This window comes from Acipenser ruthenus, chromosome 53 (genome assembly GCF_902713425.1).
Source record: "Acipenser ruthenus chromosome 53, fAciRut3.2 maternal haplotype, whole genome shotgun sequence".
NCBI lineage: Eukaryota > Metazoa > Chordata > Actinopteri > Acipenseriformes > Acipenseridae > Acipenser > Acipenser ruthenus.
The window spans coordinates 2,291,874-2,309,602 of NC_081241.1; the positions used below are offsets into that span (position 1 = coordinate 2,291,874).

At 39.8% G+C, this 17,729-nt stretch overlaps 1 protein-coding gene across 3 annotated transcripts; it reads left to right on the forward strand.

Annotated features, from left to right (window-relative positions):
* Window positions 1-282: 282 nt before the first annotated feature.
* LOC117965675 (GTPase IMAP family member 9-like) lies at window positions 283-11,768 on the forward strand. Of its 3 annotated transcripts, XM_059016551.1 has the most exons (5): window positions 300-361; window positions 2,402-2,467; window positions 3,051-3,172; window positions 10,608-10,657; window positions 10,813-11,768. In XM_059016551.1, coding segments are annotated over exons 4-5 (765 nt in total). In that variant the 5' UTR covers window positions 300-361; window positions 2,402-2,467; window positions 3,051-3,172; window positions 10,608-10,656; the 3' UTR covers window positions 11,577-11,768. The 3 variants fall into 3 exon arrangements, with proteins under 3 accessions (XP_058872532.1, XP_058872534.1, XP_034766546.1); XM_059016549.1 differs by lacking the exon at window positions 2,402-2,467 and having other exon boundaries at window positions 283-361; XM_034910655.2 differs by lacking the exons at window positions 300-361; window positions 2,402-2,467 and having other exon boundaries at window positions 2,542-3,172.
* Window positions 11,769-17,729: the final 5,961 nt, after the last annotated feature.

Consider the following 17,729-nt stretch of genomic DNA (forward strand, 5'->3'; position numbering starts at 1 on the left):
AGATAATAGACTAAAAAACGTATGTACAGATTTTTTTTTTCCGAACAATGTTCTACGTGTATAAGTTGTTTCTAACGGATAAGGACATTTGTCAATTAATGTGAGGAGTCTTTTTGTGGTTTTGTTAGGGATTTTTATTTAGCTGCACGCAGATATGCGCGTCTGTTATTTGTATTTATATCATTTGCATGTCAAAAAAGCGCCCTACATTACAGAACTGTAAACAGAAGTCACATGGTTACCCTATGCTCAGTACACACCCTGTAAGTAACTGTAAGATGGGCCATTTTGTTCCAAGAAGCAAAGTCCGCCTTTATTGCATGGAAGACAATAAAGGTGAAATGGATACATGCGGTACAAGGTACGGACCCTATGAGTACGGCATTTAAATAATTTATTATAAAAATGATTACTGAAAACAAATAAACACAGGAAGTCGCGAAAACGATGCATAAACTTCACAAGAATATTGACAGTTTCCTTTCGTTTTCAATATTATGTCTTTTCACTTTAAACTGTTAAAGCAATTAAAATATATATTTTATTTATTCTTTAATTAAACAGAGGCAAATGCACTTAGGCTACAAAGGTGAACTGGTCGAGAAACGTTTTGTTGTGTTCAATCTATTTAATATTAGTAACTTTTGTGCGACAAGTACACCGAATACGTAGGCGGGCACCGATAATGAATTCTGAAATATACGGTGATTTCACGGCTGTATTAAGAATATTTCAAAACAGTTTATATTCGTATTTACTGTAGGGGAGACCGGGGTCAGTTGTAACAAGGGTCGGTTGTAACACCTTGAAATTCTCCAATCAGAGACAAGCTAGAGTGATGCAACTCACTCTGCACATACTCAGTTAGTTTTCCTGCCTGCATGAGGAAAATAAATTGCCTGTGATAAAAGCTTAAGATTTTATCCAGTAAAAATCGATTTTTGAGGTAGGTATGTAACTTTTTTCACCAACTTTATTTTTGTGATATATCCCTGAGTTTCCCAGTTAATTATTTTAATCCTATACTCTAAAAACCTTTGTACAAGTCTATTTTCTAGGTATTTTAGGGGCTCCTAAAAAGGGGGGAGCGACTTACACACCAGTGTGACCTATACGCTTTTTCCTGAAATTGTTGTCTCAAAAAGAGGGGGCGGGGGGGCGACTTACAATTTTTGCAAATATTCTTCAGTACACAATAAGGAAGCTTATTATTATTTATTTATTAGCAGATGTCCTTATCCAGGGCAACTTACAATTGTTACAAGATATCACATTATACATTATTTCACATTATACAGATATCACATTATTTTTTACATACAATTACCCATTTATATAGTTGGGTTTTTACTGGAGCACTCTAGGTGAAGTACCTTACTCAAGGGTACAGCAGCAGTGTCCCCCACCTGGGATTGAACCCACGACCCTCCGGTCAAGAGTCCAGATCCCTAACCACTACGCCACACTGGTCACCAGTTGTAGTTCCAGTACTTGCTCTTATTGTATTACTTGTATTGTAACACTTGAAATGTATTTGCTTACGATTGTAAGTCGCCCTGGATAAGGGCGTCTGCTAAGAAATAAATAATAATAATAATAATAATAATAATACTGTTGTATGTGTGCTGAATAGAGACCCCCTTAATAGAAAGGGTCAAGAAAACATCTGACATGAATTGCAATTGATGGATAATGTATCTTTATTACTTTTGTGAATTACTTACAATGACTATAAGGCTGTCAGCATCACTTGCGTCTCATTTAGTCTGAGAGTACTGATCAACTTTTGGATAGATTAAATAAGCTTATTACATTTCATTTTCATTATTATAACTGGGCTGTGCATCCCATGTCAGTTACCACATTACAAAATTAACCTTGTACTGAAAAATCTAAATCAAAGACACTTTATCAATGCAAAGTCTTGTTATGAAAAACAGCTCTATTCAAAGCTGGATATCCTTGTACCCAGGGATACATAGATTGGTTTTAGCTGGTTTGAGTGATCCTCATCGTGATGCAGCACCCCGGGTGAAAGCAACATTTGCTTCAAATTAGCTTTTAAATAACTCAATGTGGGAGGCAAGTGACAATGATTGGTAATTAAGGAGGCTGTGTGGTCCAGTGGTTAAAGAAAAGGGCTTGTAACTAGGAGGTCCCTGGCTCAAATCCCACCTCAGCCACTGACTCATTGTGCGACCCTGAGCAAGTCACTTAACCTCCTTGTGCTCTGTCTTTCGGGTGAGATGTAATTGTAAGTGACTCTGCAGCTGATGCATAGTTCACACACCCTAGTCTCTGTAAGTCGCCTTGGATAAAGGCATCTGCTAAATAAACAATTATTATTATTAATTGCAACTTCTCTGGTTGTGAAATGAACACATTTTTACATTTTTAATAGGATGTTGTGGCAGGGTGGCTGAGTGGTGACGTCAGGCCAGAGCAGGAAGGAAAAAACTGACACCAGGTAAGTACTGCAGTTACGCTGCAAAGGCGTTTTATTTTTTCAATGACAAAAAAAAAACTAACTGAGGTTAGAGAGCTGCAGGTTTATATACAGGTGACCACCTCCCGATTTAGCAACAAATTAATCACTTAATTTGGAAGATGGCCACCTTCTGCACAAGTTTTTTTTTAATTATTCCTGGCAGAGGATGTGTACTCAACCTCGCCTCTGCCAGAACACATTTAAAATAAAAACAAAACAATAACAAAACACACGCTGCACTTTGCCATCATATATAAATACAATAATAAATCATAAAATGGGAGACCCCATTCTAAAAATAAATAAACAATAAATAAACAATATAGTTATACAGCAGGGCTTTCTACCACCCTGCTACAAATGTATTTAATACCAGAAGACAAAAAACAGGTTAAAGGGAAATATTTGCACAGCCCTTGTCTATAAGCTCTCTCAAGGGGCTTGTATCATGGAGTAACTTATCCCGTTTTAACTCAGTGTTTAATCAAAACAGCAGAAACACAGATTGATTGTTGATCTCCTAAGAAGTAAAAGAAAATGACAGATTCTTTGTGTCTCGCAGGGGACCCCTATCCAGCCTCGCCATGGCCACTGTGGGGAATGAGACGCTGGAGATGGCTGCTCTCGGACGACCCTTCCAGCTGGGAATGCTGTATGACTGCCAGAAGGATCGCCTCATTCCAGGTAAGTCTAGTCTTTATCCTACATTCCTAAAAAAGAAGCTTCTGTGGGCATACTCCTATGTAGGTCACTCTGGAGTACGGCATATGTCTAAAGATCCGCTTGTCCTTCTGTGATGAAACTTGCTAAAGGTTACAATGGTAACCTGGGCCAACTGCAGCAAAGACAACATACAAGAACCATCCAGAAAATAAACTGCATTTTGTTACAACATAATTCATAAATACAAAAAAGATACAGACTAGACTAAACTAGAACTAATATAAAGCTCTGGCCAAAGGTTTAGCATCACCTAGAAATTTAGGATTGAGACATAAAAAACACTATAGGAAGATAATTTTGTTCTTTTATTTAACATCATGCAATCAAAAAAACTACAAAACGATATTGCAAAAGTCTACTGGGAGCCATAATACTACAGTAGAAGTTCAAGTTAGATTTCAAAATGTCACATTTTTCCATTTTTGTCAGTTTTTCGGTAAGTATAAATATAAAAAGAGAATTTCAACAAAAGCTGCCGGGAAGTACTGTCGCTGCTGATTGCTTGTTTCTACGCGCTTTGAAAAGGGAGTCTCATCTTCCAGAATATCACTTACAATGTGCGCCATCAAAAATAAAAATAAAGTTTCTAAAGAAGATGATTTCAGCAAGCTAAAACACCACACGAACAATTGTCATGTGACTCTTTCTATTTTGGCTTGCTAGCTTGCAATGGGCTGCTGGTCCATGGCGGTGCGGCACTGAGCGCTGGTTTAACATGTTACAGGTGTTATACACTGAGCGCTGGTTTAACATGTTACAGGTGTTATACACTGAGCGCTGGTTTAACATGTTACAGGTGTGATACACTGAGCGCTGGTTTAACATGTTACAGGTGTTACACACTGAGCGCTGGTTTAACATGTTACAGGTGTTACACACTGAGCGCTGGTTTAACATGTTACAGGTGTTACACACTGAGCGCTGGTTTAACATGTTACAGGTGTTACACACTGAGCGCTGGTTTAACATGTTACAGGTGTTACACACTGAGCACTGGTTTAACATGTTACAAGTGTTACACACTGAGTGCTGGTTTAACATGTTACAGGTGTTACACACTGAGTGCTGGTTTAACATGTTACAGGTGTTACACACTGAGCGCTGGTTTAACATGTTACAGGTGTTACACACTGAGTGCTGGTTTAACATGTTACAGGTGTTACACACTGAGCGCTGGTTTAACATGTTACAGGTGTTACACACTGAGTGCTGGTTTAACATGTTACAGGTGTTACACACTGAGCGCTGGTTTAACATGTTACAGGTGTTACACACTGAGCGCTGGTTTAACATGTTACAGGTGTTACACACTGAGCGCTGGTTTAACATGTTACAGGTGTTACACACCAAGCGCTGGTTTAACATGTTACAGGTGTTATACACTGAGCGCTGGTTTAACATGTTACAGGTGTTATACACTGAGCGCTGGTTTAACATGTTACAGGTGTTACACACTGAGCGCTGGTTTAACATGTTACAGGTGTTACACACTGAGCGCTGGTTTAACATGTTACAGGTGTGATACACTGAGCGCTGGTTAAACATGTTACAGGTGTTACACACTGAGAGCTGGTTTAACATGTTACAGGTGTTACACACTGAGTGCTGGTTTAACATGTTACAGGTGTTATACACTGAGCGCTGGTTTAACATGTTACAGGTGTTACACACTGAGCGCTGGTTTAACATGTTACAGGTGTTATACACTGAGCGCTGGTTTAACATGTTACAGGTGTGATACACTGAGCGCTAGTTAAACATGTTACAGGTGTTACACACTGAGAGCTGGTTTAACATGTTACAGGTGTTACACACTGAGCGCTGGTTTAACATGTTACAGGTGTTACACACTGAGCGCTGGTTTAACATGTTACAGGTGTTATACACTGAGTGCTGGTTTAACATGTTACAGGTGTTACACACTGAGCGCTGGTTTAACATGTTACAGGTGTGATACACTGAGCGCTGGTTAAACATGTTACAGGTGTTACACACCGAGCGCTGGTTTAACATGTTAAGGTGTTACACACTGAGCGCTGGTTTAACATGTTACAGGTGTTACACACTGAGCGCTGGTTTAACATGTTACAGGTGTTATACACTGAGCGCTGGTTTAACATGTTACAGGTGTTACACACTGAGCGCTGGTTTAACATGTTACAGGTGTTACACACTGAGCGCTGGTTTAACATGTTACAGGTGTTACACACTGAGCGCTGGTTTAACATGTTACAGGTGTTACACACTGAGCGCTGGTTTAACATGTTACAGGTGTTACACACTGAGCGCTGGTTTAACATGTTACAGGTGTTACACACTGAGTGCTGGTTTAACATGTTACAGGTGTTACACACCAAGCGCTGGTTTAACATGTTACAGGTGTTATACACTGAGCGCTGGTTTAACATGTTACAGGTGTTATACACTGAGCGCTGGTTTAACATGTTACAGGTGTTACACACTGAGCGCTGGTTTAACATGTTACAGGTGTTACACACTGAGCGCTGGTTTAACATGTTACAGGTGTGATACACTGAGCGCTGGTTAAACATGTTACAGGTGTTACACACTGAGAGCTGGTTTAACATGTTACAGGTGTTACACACTGAGTGCTGGTTTAACATGTTACAGGTGTTATACACTGAGCGCTGGTTTAACATGTTACAGGTGTTACACACTGAGCGCTGGTTTAACATGTTACAGGTGTTATACACTGAGCGCTGGTTTAACATGTTACAGGTGTTACACACTGAGTGCTGGTTTAACATGTTACAGGTGTTACACACTGAGCGCTGGTTTAACATGTTACAGGTGTTACACACTGAGTGCTGGTTTAACATGTTACAGGTGTTACACACTGAGCGCTGGTTTAACATGTTACAGGTGTTACACACTGAGCGCTGGTTTAACATGTTACAGGTGTTACACACTGAGCGCTGGTTTAACATGTTACAGGTGTTACACACCAAGCGCTGGTTTAACATGTTACAGGTGTTATACACTGAGCGCTGGTTTAACATGTTACAGGTGTTATACACTGAGCGCTGGTTTAACATGTTACAGGTGTTACACACTGAGCGCTGGTTTAACATGTTACAGGTGTTACACACTGAGCGCTGGTTTAACATGTTACAGGTGTGATACACTGAGCGCTGGTTAAACATGTTACAGGTGTTACACACTGAGAGCTGGTTTAACATGTTACAGGTGTTACACACTGAGTGCTGGTTTAACATGTTACAGGTGTTATACACTGAGCGCTGGTTTAACATGTTACAGGTGTTACACACTGAGCGCTGGTTTAACATGTTACAGGTGTTATACACTGAGCGCTGGTTTAACATGTTACAGGTGTGATACACTGAGCGCTAGTTAAACATGTTACAGGTGTTACACACTGAGAGCTGGTTTAACATGTTACAGGTGTTACGCACTGAGCGCTGGTTTAACATGTTACAGGTGTTACACACTGAGCGCTGGTTTAACATGTTACAGGTGTTATACACTGAGTGCTGGTTTAACATGTTACAGGTGTTACACACTGAGCGCTGGTTTAACATGTTACAGGTGTGATACACTGAGCGCTGGTTAAACATGTTACAGGTGTTACACACCGAGCGCTGGTTTAACATGTTAAGGTGTTACACACTGAGCGCTGGTTTAACATGTTACAGGTGTTACACACTGAGCGCTGGTTTAACATGTTACAGGTGTTACACACTGAGCTCTGGTTTAACATGTTACAGGTGTTACACACTGAGCGCTGGTTTAACATGTTACAGGTGTTATACACTGAGCGCTGGTTTAACATGTTACAGGTGTTACACACTGAGCGCTGGTTTAACATGTTACAGGTGTTACACACTGAGCGCTGGTTTAACATGTTACAGGTGTTACACACTGAGCTCTGGTTTAACATATTACAACTAACATTTTAAAATTATTATTATTATTATAATTATTGTTCTTTGCTTTACTTTGATTAATGATTTCTGGGCCTGCTACAGTTACAGGTAGATGGATGCTGTTTGCAGTTATTGTGCTTTTAATTGTTATAAATGATGTTTCCGCAGACCCGGCGTTATGGGTGGGCCTCAGGGGGCCTGGCCCGTCCAGTTTAGGTCCAGTGCCCCCCAGTTTCAGATTTTAAATTGATTCAGTACCCTCAGCTTACAGTTCTAGTGGTAGATGCCCGCTGGAATGTCTCAGTACCAGCTGTGAATCAAATTTAAAATCAATCCGCTAGTGCTGGCTTTTTCATTTTGACTTGCTGTATTTTTAAGCGTAGTTCACTATTGGACAGTAAATACTAAACAAAGACACAATTGGTTCAATTTTATTATCCACCAAAACCAGCCAATCATGCTTTGCATCGACGAAAGCAGCCAATCCTGTACATGCAACTGCCGAGAGCAAATCACAGACTGTCAGTTCAACTGGAGCACACGCAGCATCTTTCAACAACAACAAAGGGAGACGCAGACAGTTCAGTAATATTGCTCCGTTCAAATGTAGATTCAGGAGAGAAAGGCTTTGGCTGAAGGTAGAAACATGGAGTTAGGAGGCATTTTAGAGTGGCATTTAATGAGAGATTGTATGGGTAGTTCAGACTCCATCGTACACGGACTGTCCAGTAATTGCTCCGTTCATTTCTCAGTCAATGTCCAGATTATAAATAGGGGTCTAAAACCCTAAAGAATAAAAAATAAAACATTTAAAATAATGTAATAAAACAACGGTAAAATATTTTTTTTAATGTCGATGATGGCTCTACCGTGTGATAGTTGACCTTGACTTTCGTTAGTGACCTCGCTTTAGACTCCGGGACGCATAACTCCCGTCGCGGTCAACTATCACACGTAGAGCCATCATCGAGGGGCACTATCGCTTAAAAAAATAAATAAATAAACTCTGAGAAATCATTAATCAAAGTACTTATCTGCGCCTGTGATGACGCCTCTCCCATTCCCTGACTGTCTTTCTCTCTGTAGTAGTGCTTGTAAGGATAACCGAGATCACTTCAGTCTGTGTTGACTTGACTTTCCTTGGCACATGTGACTTAGCATCGGTATTCTGTTTACAACCCAGCTGATAAGGGAATGGTCACAATCCACTTGAAGTTGTACAAAGAGCATTTCAATGTAAAGTGGAGCGATCAAAAAAGAAGCCAAGTTAGAAGCAACAATTGTGTGAAAGTTGGGCCACAGCACCTTTCCAAGTGTGCCTATTTGCTTGATGCTTGACAAGGTTACCCCAATTGCTTCTCCTAACTTGGGCTTTTGTGTTTGATAACACCCCTTTAAACGGCTGTTGCGTTTTTCTAACATTTTTTTTACATTGCCAATGTTTTTGCGTAATGGACCGATAAATCATCAGTTTATCTCCTGTCTATCTAATAATCAAATGAATCTGCTACAAAGGAGATTAAATATACATTTTCACAACAAGCAGGATTTGCTATATATGGGAACCATATTGATGATGATTATTAATACAGCTATTTGTCTGGCCTGAGTTCCAATACTATTTGTCATGATAGATTGGAAATAAGTAATGCTAATTACTATATAACATTATTTTAGTTCTGCTATATCATTTTTAGAATATTTAAAACGGCTCTCTTATATAACCACCAAAATGAAATGTTAAATTGTTCTAACTAAACCAAAAATAAAACGTTTATAGCTACAGATCAGATCGTGACCAGGTATCAGATTTTGTCAAGGTAGCAAAATTTGACACTTACACATGTTATATTTTGCTGTAGGATATTTTGACGGAGTAGGGAGAATTGACGTCACACCGGTAAAGCACATTGAGGCTTGTAGATTCTTGAACTCCTAATTCCACTACTTTAGAGTCTACTTTTGTTTCATCATGTGAACCTGTATCAGCATAATATAGCCACTATAAAATTCACTTTTTTTTTTTTTTTACATTTACTCTTTATAAAATGCAATATATATGAAAGGTAATGCAGGTTCACAACAATATGAATATATGCCTTTTTAAAGTATTTGTAATGAAAGTATGTCTCAAATATATAAACCCTGGGGCTTCATACATATCTTTATCTACTCCTGTTAAGATTGTTATTATTTCAATTATTTGTTCACATTTAGAGAAGAGTAAAAACCAATGCAACACAGTAACCCTTGTTTTAAATGATCTCCAATATACCTGTATTCTCTTATTTTGTTAATTGTTCATTCTTGTATGTGTAAAATACATAACACTGGTGCTATCAGTGTATTTCAGCATTTTTACAAATTCATCCTGAGTGAAGTCCTGCTGTGTCTTCACTCTGCTTGGAAAATTATAAGAACATAAGAAAGTTTACAAATGAGAGGAGTCCATTCAGCCCATCTTGCTCATTTGGTTGTTAGTAGCTTATTGATCCCAGAATCTCATCAAGCAGCTTCTTGAAGGATCCCGGGGTGTCAGTTTCAACAACATTACTGGGAAGTTTGTTCCAGACCCTCACAATTCTCTGTGTAAAAAAAGTGCCTCCTATTTTCTGAATGCCCCTTTTATCTAATCTCCATTTGTGACCCCTGGTCCTTGTTTCTTTTTTCAGGTCAAAGAAGTCCCCTGGGTCGACATTGTCTATACCTTTTAGGATTTTGAATGTTTAAATCAGATCGCCGCGTAGTCTTCTTTGTTCAAGACTGAATAGATTCAATTCTTTTAGCCTGTCTGCATATGACATGCCTTTTAAACCAGGGATAATTCTGGTTGCTCTTCTTTGCACTCTTTCTAGAGCAGCAATATCCTTTTTGTAACGAGGTGACCTGAACTGAACACAATATTTTAGGTGAGGTCTTACTAATGCATTGTAAAGTTTTAACATTACTTCCCTTGATTTTAATTCAACACTTCTCACAATATAGCCAAGCATCTTGTCGGCCTTTTTTATAGCTTCCCCACATTGTCTAGATGAAGACATTTCTGAGTCAACATAAACTCCTAGGTCTTTTTCATAGTCCCTTTCTTCAATTTCAGTATCTCCCATATGATATTTATAATGCACATTTTTATTGCCCACATGCAATACTTTACACTTTATTAAATTTCATTTGCCATGTGTCTGCCCAGTTCTGAATGCTGTCTAGATAATTTTGAATGACCTTTGCTGCTGCAACAGTGTTTGCCACTCCTCCTATTTTTGTGTTGTCTGCAAATTTTAATGAGTTTGCTTACTATACCAGAATCTAAATCATTAATGTAGATTAGTAATAACTGCTAAATAAACAGCAGCCAGAAACACATAGGACACAGGAAATATTGAAGCTAATATTTTAAATTTTGCCATCTGTTTTAGTCATTGGCTTTTTTTTTTAACTTGACCTATATGTACTGTGGCTTTTTGTAATGTTTGTTTTATTTGTTTATTTAGCAGGAGATAAACAAAACACCCAGAGAAGAACAATAAAGGACTCTATACCAGTAAGTGAAATATTCTTACTCCCATTTGGATCATTCATCATACGAAGATACAGATTTAAAACTTAAAAATTAACTTTACTCCATCTTTCCACTTTGTTGTGCAGCAGTATACTGATTTTTGGTGATGAAGAAATAAACTTTTTCTTTTTCTGCAGTGGCTGCAAACCGTGTCAGTTTAATGAGGATCGTGCTGGTTGGGAAGACTGGAGTCGGCAAGAGTGCAGCAGGAAATGTCATCCTGAGAGAGAAACGCTTCTTCAAAACCGCTTTCAGAGACTCCTCTGTAACAAAGTGCTGTTTAAATGGAGTAGCTGAATATTCTGGGAGACGCATTACTGTGGTCGACACGCCAGGTTTGTTTGACACAGAGCTGAGCAACAATGAAGTTACTAAAGAGATTGTGAAATGCATTGAGATGTCTGCCCCGGGACCCCACGCTTTCTTCCTGGTGATTAGGCTGGGTCGTTTCACTGAGGAAGAGAAGGAAACCGTCAAAATAATCCAGAAGGTTTTTGGTGAAGAAGCTCGGAAGTACATGATGGTGTTTTTCACTCACGGGGATGATCTGGATGAAGATCAAACAATTGAGGATTTTGTTAACAATGCCGGCAAGGACCTCAAGCAGCTGGTTGAGTCCTGTGGTAACAGGTACCATGTGATTGATGGAAGAAACACGAAGGATCAGGATCAGATCGAACAACTCCTGAAGAAAGTAGACGCCATGGTGATGGAAAGTGGTGGCGATTTCTTTTCCAACGAGTTGTTCAAGATGATGGAGAAAATAATCCAGGATGAAAAGAGATTGCAAGAGCAGCATAAAGTTGAGGCGGAACTTCGAAGAGAAATAAAGAAATTGAGGGAAGAGAATTCTAAACTTATTCAAGAAAAGCTAAGGAAACCCGACTGCTGTATATTATAGTGTGTAATTTAAAGGAATGAAATGGCCTTTCTCACTCTTACACAACTCTTATACAGTCCTCATCTTAATATAAATCAATAGCAACATATTATTTGAACAGTTAGAAGGTAGGCACAATGTGCTCACATTTCTGTTAAAATGCCTTAATTCAACAGACTTATAATTTTGTTAACAAAAGTGAAGCCTTACAGAGTACCTAATTTAAGGTTCCACTATCTCCATGTTGATTTCATTACTATGTAGAAGCTTCTAATGTTCAGTGCTTTATTGTAATGGCATTTGATTTTGGCTGTCTGAGACCACACTGAGTTATTGTATTGCGAGATCTGAATTTGCTGTCTTGCATTCAGCTGTGTATAGTAAGTAAATAAATATAAATTGTTGCAATATAAAACGTTTGTCTATTTTCTTTTACTTAAGATGGTATCAGGATATGGATAACAAGTGTTTTCTATTACCTTCCACAAGACCAAGGCAAGCCTGTGAAAGCTATGGAGAGGAGATAGACTATGGTGTGTGAAGGCTGTTTGGACTTTGTATTGAAATGTGTGTTGGCAGTGTTACTCAGCAGCTCCTCCCCTATTTATAAATAACCTTGTGGAAAATTTAAGCTCTCTTAACCATTCTGTATTTAAGGAAAGTTGCATACACTCGCTGCTTGATGAGATAGAGTATACAATGAATAAAAGGTTATTTAGAGAATGCACGGGGTCCGTGTTAATAGTTGCTGCACTGCAAGGCCACAGTGTTTGATGCTGGTGTGGATATTGTGGTAAAACCCTGGATCATTATAGTAAGGTATTGTTTATACATAATGGGGCTCCTGTCTTGAAGGTATCCAAATACATGTTTACTTGTCTTGAGATAGCTTAAGGATTTATGTTACAATTACTTTAACTTTTATCCCCACAAAATATTAAACCAAAACAACAAACACTGATCAGAACAAAAGGTACAAAACTAAAGGCGAACTTGATTGATGTGTGCACTACTCCAGCCTTACAAGGAAGCCTCACTTCAGGAACTCTGTCCTACACACGACATTATAGACCTTTAGTCTCAAACTCATTGGCTTGTTGTTTTTTTTTCGTTCCTGTGTTCTCTCTGGGTTCCTTTCTCCTTCAATGGTAAAGTGCTCTGCTGCTGTTCAGTTGCCACAACCCACTCAGCTGTTAGATACTTTTCTATACATATGACCAGGCTCAATTTGTCAATCAATTAATCAATGGAGCCTAACCAACAATCTGATCATGCTTTAACCCCATCCATGCCTGTAACGGGAGATCTGTACTAACTGTCTGGCGCATGCATGGTGCTGCAGGACGAGGGCAGCACCTTTTGTCATTTATTATTGGACAACAGCGCCCTCTGTGGGCAAAAATAAGTGTGCCTGAGCGGCATTACAAATAAAGTTCTGTCTCCTGTGTGCCAGTGAATGGTCCACCACCCTTCCACAATGCCAAATTTAAAAAAGATCTATATTAACAAACATTACTAACAAAACCCAAACAAAAACAAAACAATGGCCACGTCTTGATAATGGTGAGGGAATCAAACACGAACCTCAATGGCAGATTGTGAGAATGAAGTGTTCCCCAAAACACTGAAAACACTGATCTACACACTGGGTGTTAAAAGATCCACCAGCAACATCTTTTGGGAGAACGCATTGGCATGATTCACGATGCTATTCAAATGGTTACATTTAGAAATACTCAGAGAATCTAAATTAATTCAATAGTAAATGTTTCACATAGCAATCTTTCTGACTGAGACATTGAGAAAGACTTTCAGTAGAAACATTTCTCATTGAATGTACCAGGTTTCTTTTAGTATTTCTGTATTTTTTGTTTGATCGTTTAGGATGTTTTAATTCAAAATGATCTAGACAGCATTCAGAACTGGACAGAGACACATGGCAAATGACATTTAATAGAGAAAAGTGTAAAGTATTGCACGCAGGCAATAAAAATGTGCATTATAAATATCATCTGGGAGATACTGAAATAGAAGAAGGGATCTATGAAAAAGACCTAGGAGTTTATGTTGTCTCGGAAATGTCTTCATCTAGACAATGTGGGGAAGCTATAAAAAAGGCCAACAAGATGCTCGGATATATTGTGAGAAGTGTTGAATTTAAATCAAGGGAAGTAATGTTAAAACTTTACAATGCATTAGTAAGACCTCACCTAAAATATTGTGTTCAGTTCTGGTCACCTCGTTACAAAAAGGATATTGCTGCTCTAGAAAGAGTGCAAAGAAGAGCAACCAGAATTATCCCGGGTTTAAAGGCATGTTGTATGCAGACAGGCTAAAAGAATTGAATCTATTCAGTTTTGAACAAAGAAAACTACGTGGTGATCAGATTCAAGCATTTAAAATCCTAAAAGGTATAGACAATGTCGACACAGGGGACTTTTCTGACCTGAAAAAAAAACAAGGACCAGGGGTCAAATGGAGATTAGATAAAGGGGCATTGAGAACAGAAAATAGGAGGCACTTTTTTACACAGAAAATTGTGAGGGTCTGGAACTAACTCCCCAGTAATGTTGTTGAAACTGACACCCTGGGTTCCTCAAGAAGCTGCTTGATGAGATTCTGGAATCAATAAGCTACTAACAACCAAACGAGCAAGATGGGGTGAATGGCCTCCTCTCGTTTGTAAACTTTCTTATGTTCTTCTTATGTTCTTAATAATCGTTATTAATAAATATACATGTATTACTGAATTTATTTAACATTAAAATATCTGCGAGTGCAGCAATGAATTAAGGACACAATGGGATAATTAACAGAAGTAATTGAATATTTCTCACAGCAGTGTACAGTGCAATACAGGATTTGAAACAGATGTATGACATCAAACAAATCATATACAGAATTTAATGGAAAGATTCCCTGCATTCTGATTGGCTGAGCCAGAGGGATCTATACTCCCTAGTATCTGCCCTAAGAATGTTTGAAACTGCATCACAAAAACAAATCAAACAATATCACTCCACCAGTTTGATTTGAAACAGTATGTCGTGCAAAGTGACTTTCAGCCCTTTTTAATAACATGCCAATTGAAGAAAGGGTAAGTCAAAACTTCCCGGAAAATAACACGAGCACCTCGGAGATGGCTAGGACACTACTGTAAGTAGTACAGACAGGAGAACCGTCAGACAAATTGAAAAACCTTCTACTCTAGCAGGGTGGTCACACATATTTGTAGATTTAAACAGAAAAAAACTCGAAATGGAATTTATTAATCAGTTTTATCCTAACTTAAAGATACCTTTAACAAAAACTTAAAACAAGTTTTTTTAAAAAAAACTATAAATAAGCCTTTTAATAAGCAATATTCTCATTATTATTTAACCAGAAGTCCGTCTTTGAATTAATGTGCACGCTGAACTAACTGAGTTTCAATATTAAATCGACATACCAATTCAAATAGAAAAGCGAACGTGTGCTGCATTGTTTTGTTAGATTATTAAATCGCTGACTTAATTGTACAATCGGTGCCTCTGAAACTGCCTGTGGAAAATGGAAGGCACCGCTTGAGCAGCTGCCCCAGTGCACTGAGACCGTACTGCAATAAAACGCGCAGGAGTTATTTAAAAGGGTAATGTTTGATTCACAACACATCAAAATGAGAACAGTACCCCCGTGATCCAAAGTGCCCAATGGAGAATTATAGAATGAAATGTATGATGAATCCGCTATCTTTATCCACGCACCAGGCTAGATCCAAGCAATGTGAGCGTTACAAGTATCTGGTATCCTAGCGCCTTTACTGGTCTAGTTTTCTGTATTTTCGGGCACCTGAACAGTCTTCAATTGAACAGGCTACGACGTTGCCTGGCGGTGATACAGCGGCTGTTCTTTTCTCTGAAAAGCTGGCCTTTGATGCCACCTAGTGGTCATGCAACACAATTACAGTCAAAATTTCAATAACTCATCACAGACATAACATGGTGAAAATAGTGTTTTTCAGCCATGGCCTGGAGTACCTCGAATTGTACAGAAATACTAAAAGAAACGTAAGAATTTCAATGACAGGTTTCGGTTTCAACCAGGAATTACATACTTGTTTTTAAGCACACATAGTTTTCCAGGGAACGTAGGACAGCACATACAGACACCCTCTGTGAAAAAACAAAAAGCAGGCAAATAGGTGCACAAGGTTTTACTTGACTGTACTGTTTACTGTCGTCTTATTTCATAAGGTACAAGGTCTCAAAGAGGGGTGAGTTCCGGACCATTCTGGACAACACACCTGCTGCACTGTTTCACTGTCAATGCCATCAGCAACCCATTTACACATTTGTGTCCTACATATGGCAGGTATTCACACATGTTTCCAAACCCTTGTTGCTTCAGCTAATCTGAAGATTGCATAATGATGCAATGATGCCAAATCTAGGAAGGAAAGATAAATTATCCCACTAAACCACTCTTAAATTGTAACTGAAGCTGTGATCCTTCACAGTATATGGCTCAGATAAAGAAAGCACGTTCCCAAATGTTTTCATGTGCCACCTGCTGCCAGTTGTAAGGAACTGCACCTGTATAATGTGTCTCACCAAGGTGCTGTAGCACTGATACCTCTGCACCTGTATAACGTGTCTCTCCGAGGTGCTGTAGCACTGATACCTCTGCACCTGTATAACGTGTCTCTCCAAGGTGCTGTAGCGCTGATACCTCTGCACCTGTATAACGTGTCTCTCCAAGGTGCTGTAGCGCTGATACCTCTGCACCTGTATAACGTGTCTCTCCAAGGTGCTGTAGCACTGATACCTCTGCACCTGTATAACGTGTCTCTCCAAGGTGCTGTAGCGCTGATACCTCTGCACCTGTATAACGTGTCTCTCCAAGGTGCTGTAGCACTGATACCTCTGCACCTGTATAACGTGTCTCTCCAAGGTGCTGTAGCGCTGATACCTCTGCACCTGTATAACGTGTCTCTCCAAGGTGCTGTAGCGCTGATACCTCTGCACCTGTATAACGTGTCTCTCCAAGGTGCTGTAGCGCTGATACCTCTGCACCTGTATAACGTGTCTCTCCAAGGTGCTGTATAACGTGTCTCTCCAAGGTGCTGTAGCACTGATACCTCTGCACCTGTATAACGTGTCTCTCCAAGGTGCTGTAGCGCTGATACCTCTGCACCTGTATAACGTGTCTCTCCAAGGTGCTGTAGCGCTGATACCTCTGCACCTGTATAACGTGTCTCTCCAAGGTGCTGTAGCGCTGATACCTCTGCACCTGTATAACGTGTCTCTCCAAGGTGCTGTAGCACTGATACCTCTGCACCTGTATAACGTGTCTCTCCAAGGTGCTGTAGCGCTGATACCTCTGCACCTGTATAACGTGTCTCTCCAAGGTGCTGTAGCGCTGATACCTCTGCACCTGTATAACGTGTCTCTCCAAGGTGCTGTAGCGCTGATACCTCTGCACCTGTATAACGTGTCTCTCCAAGGTGCTGTAGCACTGATACCTCTGCACCTGTATAACGTGTCTCTCCAAGGTGCTGTAGCGCTGATACCTCTGCACCTGTATAACGTGTCCCTCCAAGGTGCTGTAGCACTGATACCTCTGCACCTGTATAACGTGTCTCTCCAAGGTGCTGTAGCACTGACACCTCTGCACCTGTATAACGTGTCTCTCCAAGGTGCTGTATAACGTGTCTCTCCAAGGTGCTGTAGCGCTGATACCTCTGCACCTGTATAACGTGTCTCTCCAAGGTGCTGTAGCGCTGATACCTCTGCACCTGTATAACGTGTCTCTCCAAGGTGCTGTAGCACTGATACCTCTGCACCTGTATAACGTGTCTCTCCAAGGTGCTGTAGCGCTGATACCTCTGCACCTGTATAACGTGTCCCTCCAAGGTGCTGTAGCACTGATACCTCTGCACCTGTATAACGTGTCTCTCCAAGGTGCTGTAGCACTGACACCTCTGCACCTGTATAACGTGTCTCTCCAAGGTGCTGTATAACGTGTCTCTCCAAGGTGCTGTAGCGCTGATACCTCTGCACCTGTATAACGTGTCTCTCCAAGGTGCTGTATAACGTGTCTCTCCAAGGTGCTGTAGCGCTGATACCTCTGCACCTGTATAACGTGTCTCTCCAAGGTGCTGTAGTGCTGATACCTCTGCACCTGTATAACGTGTCT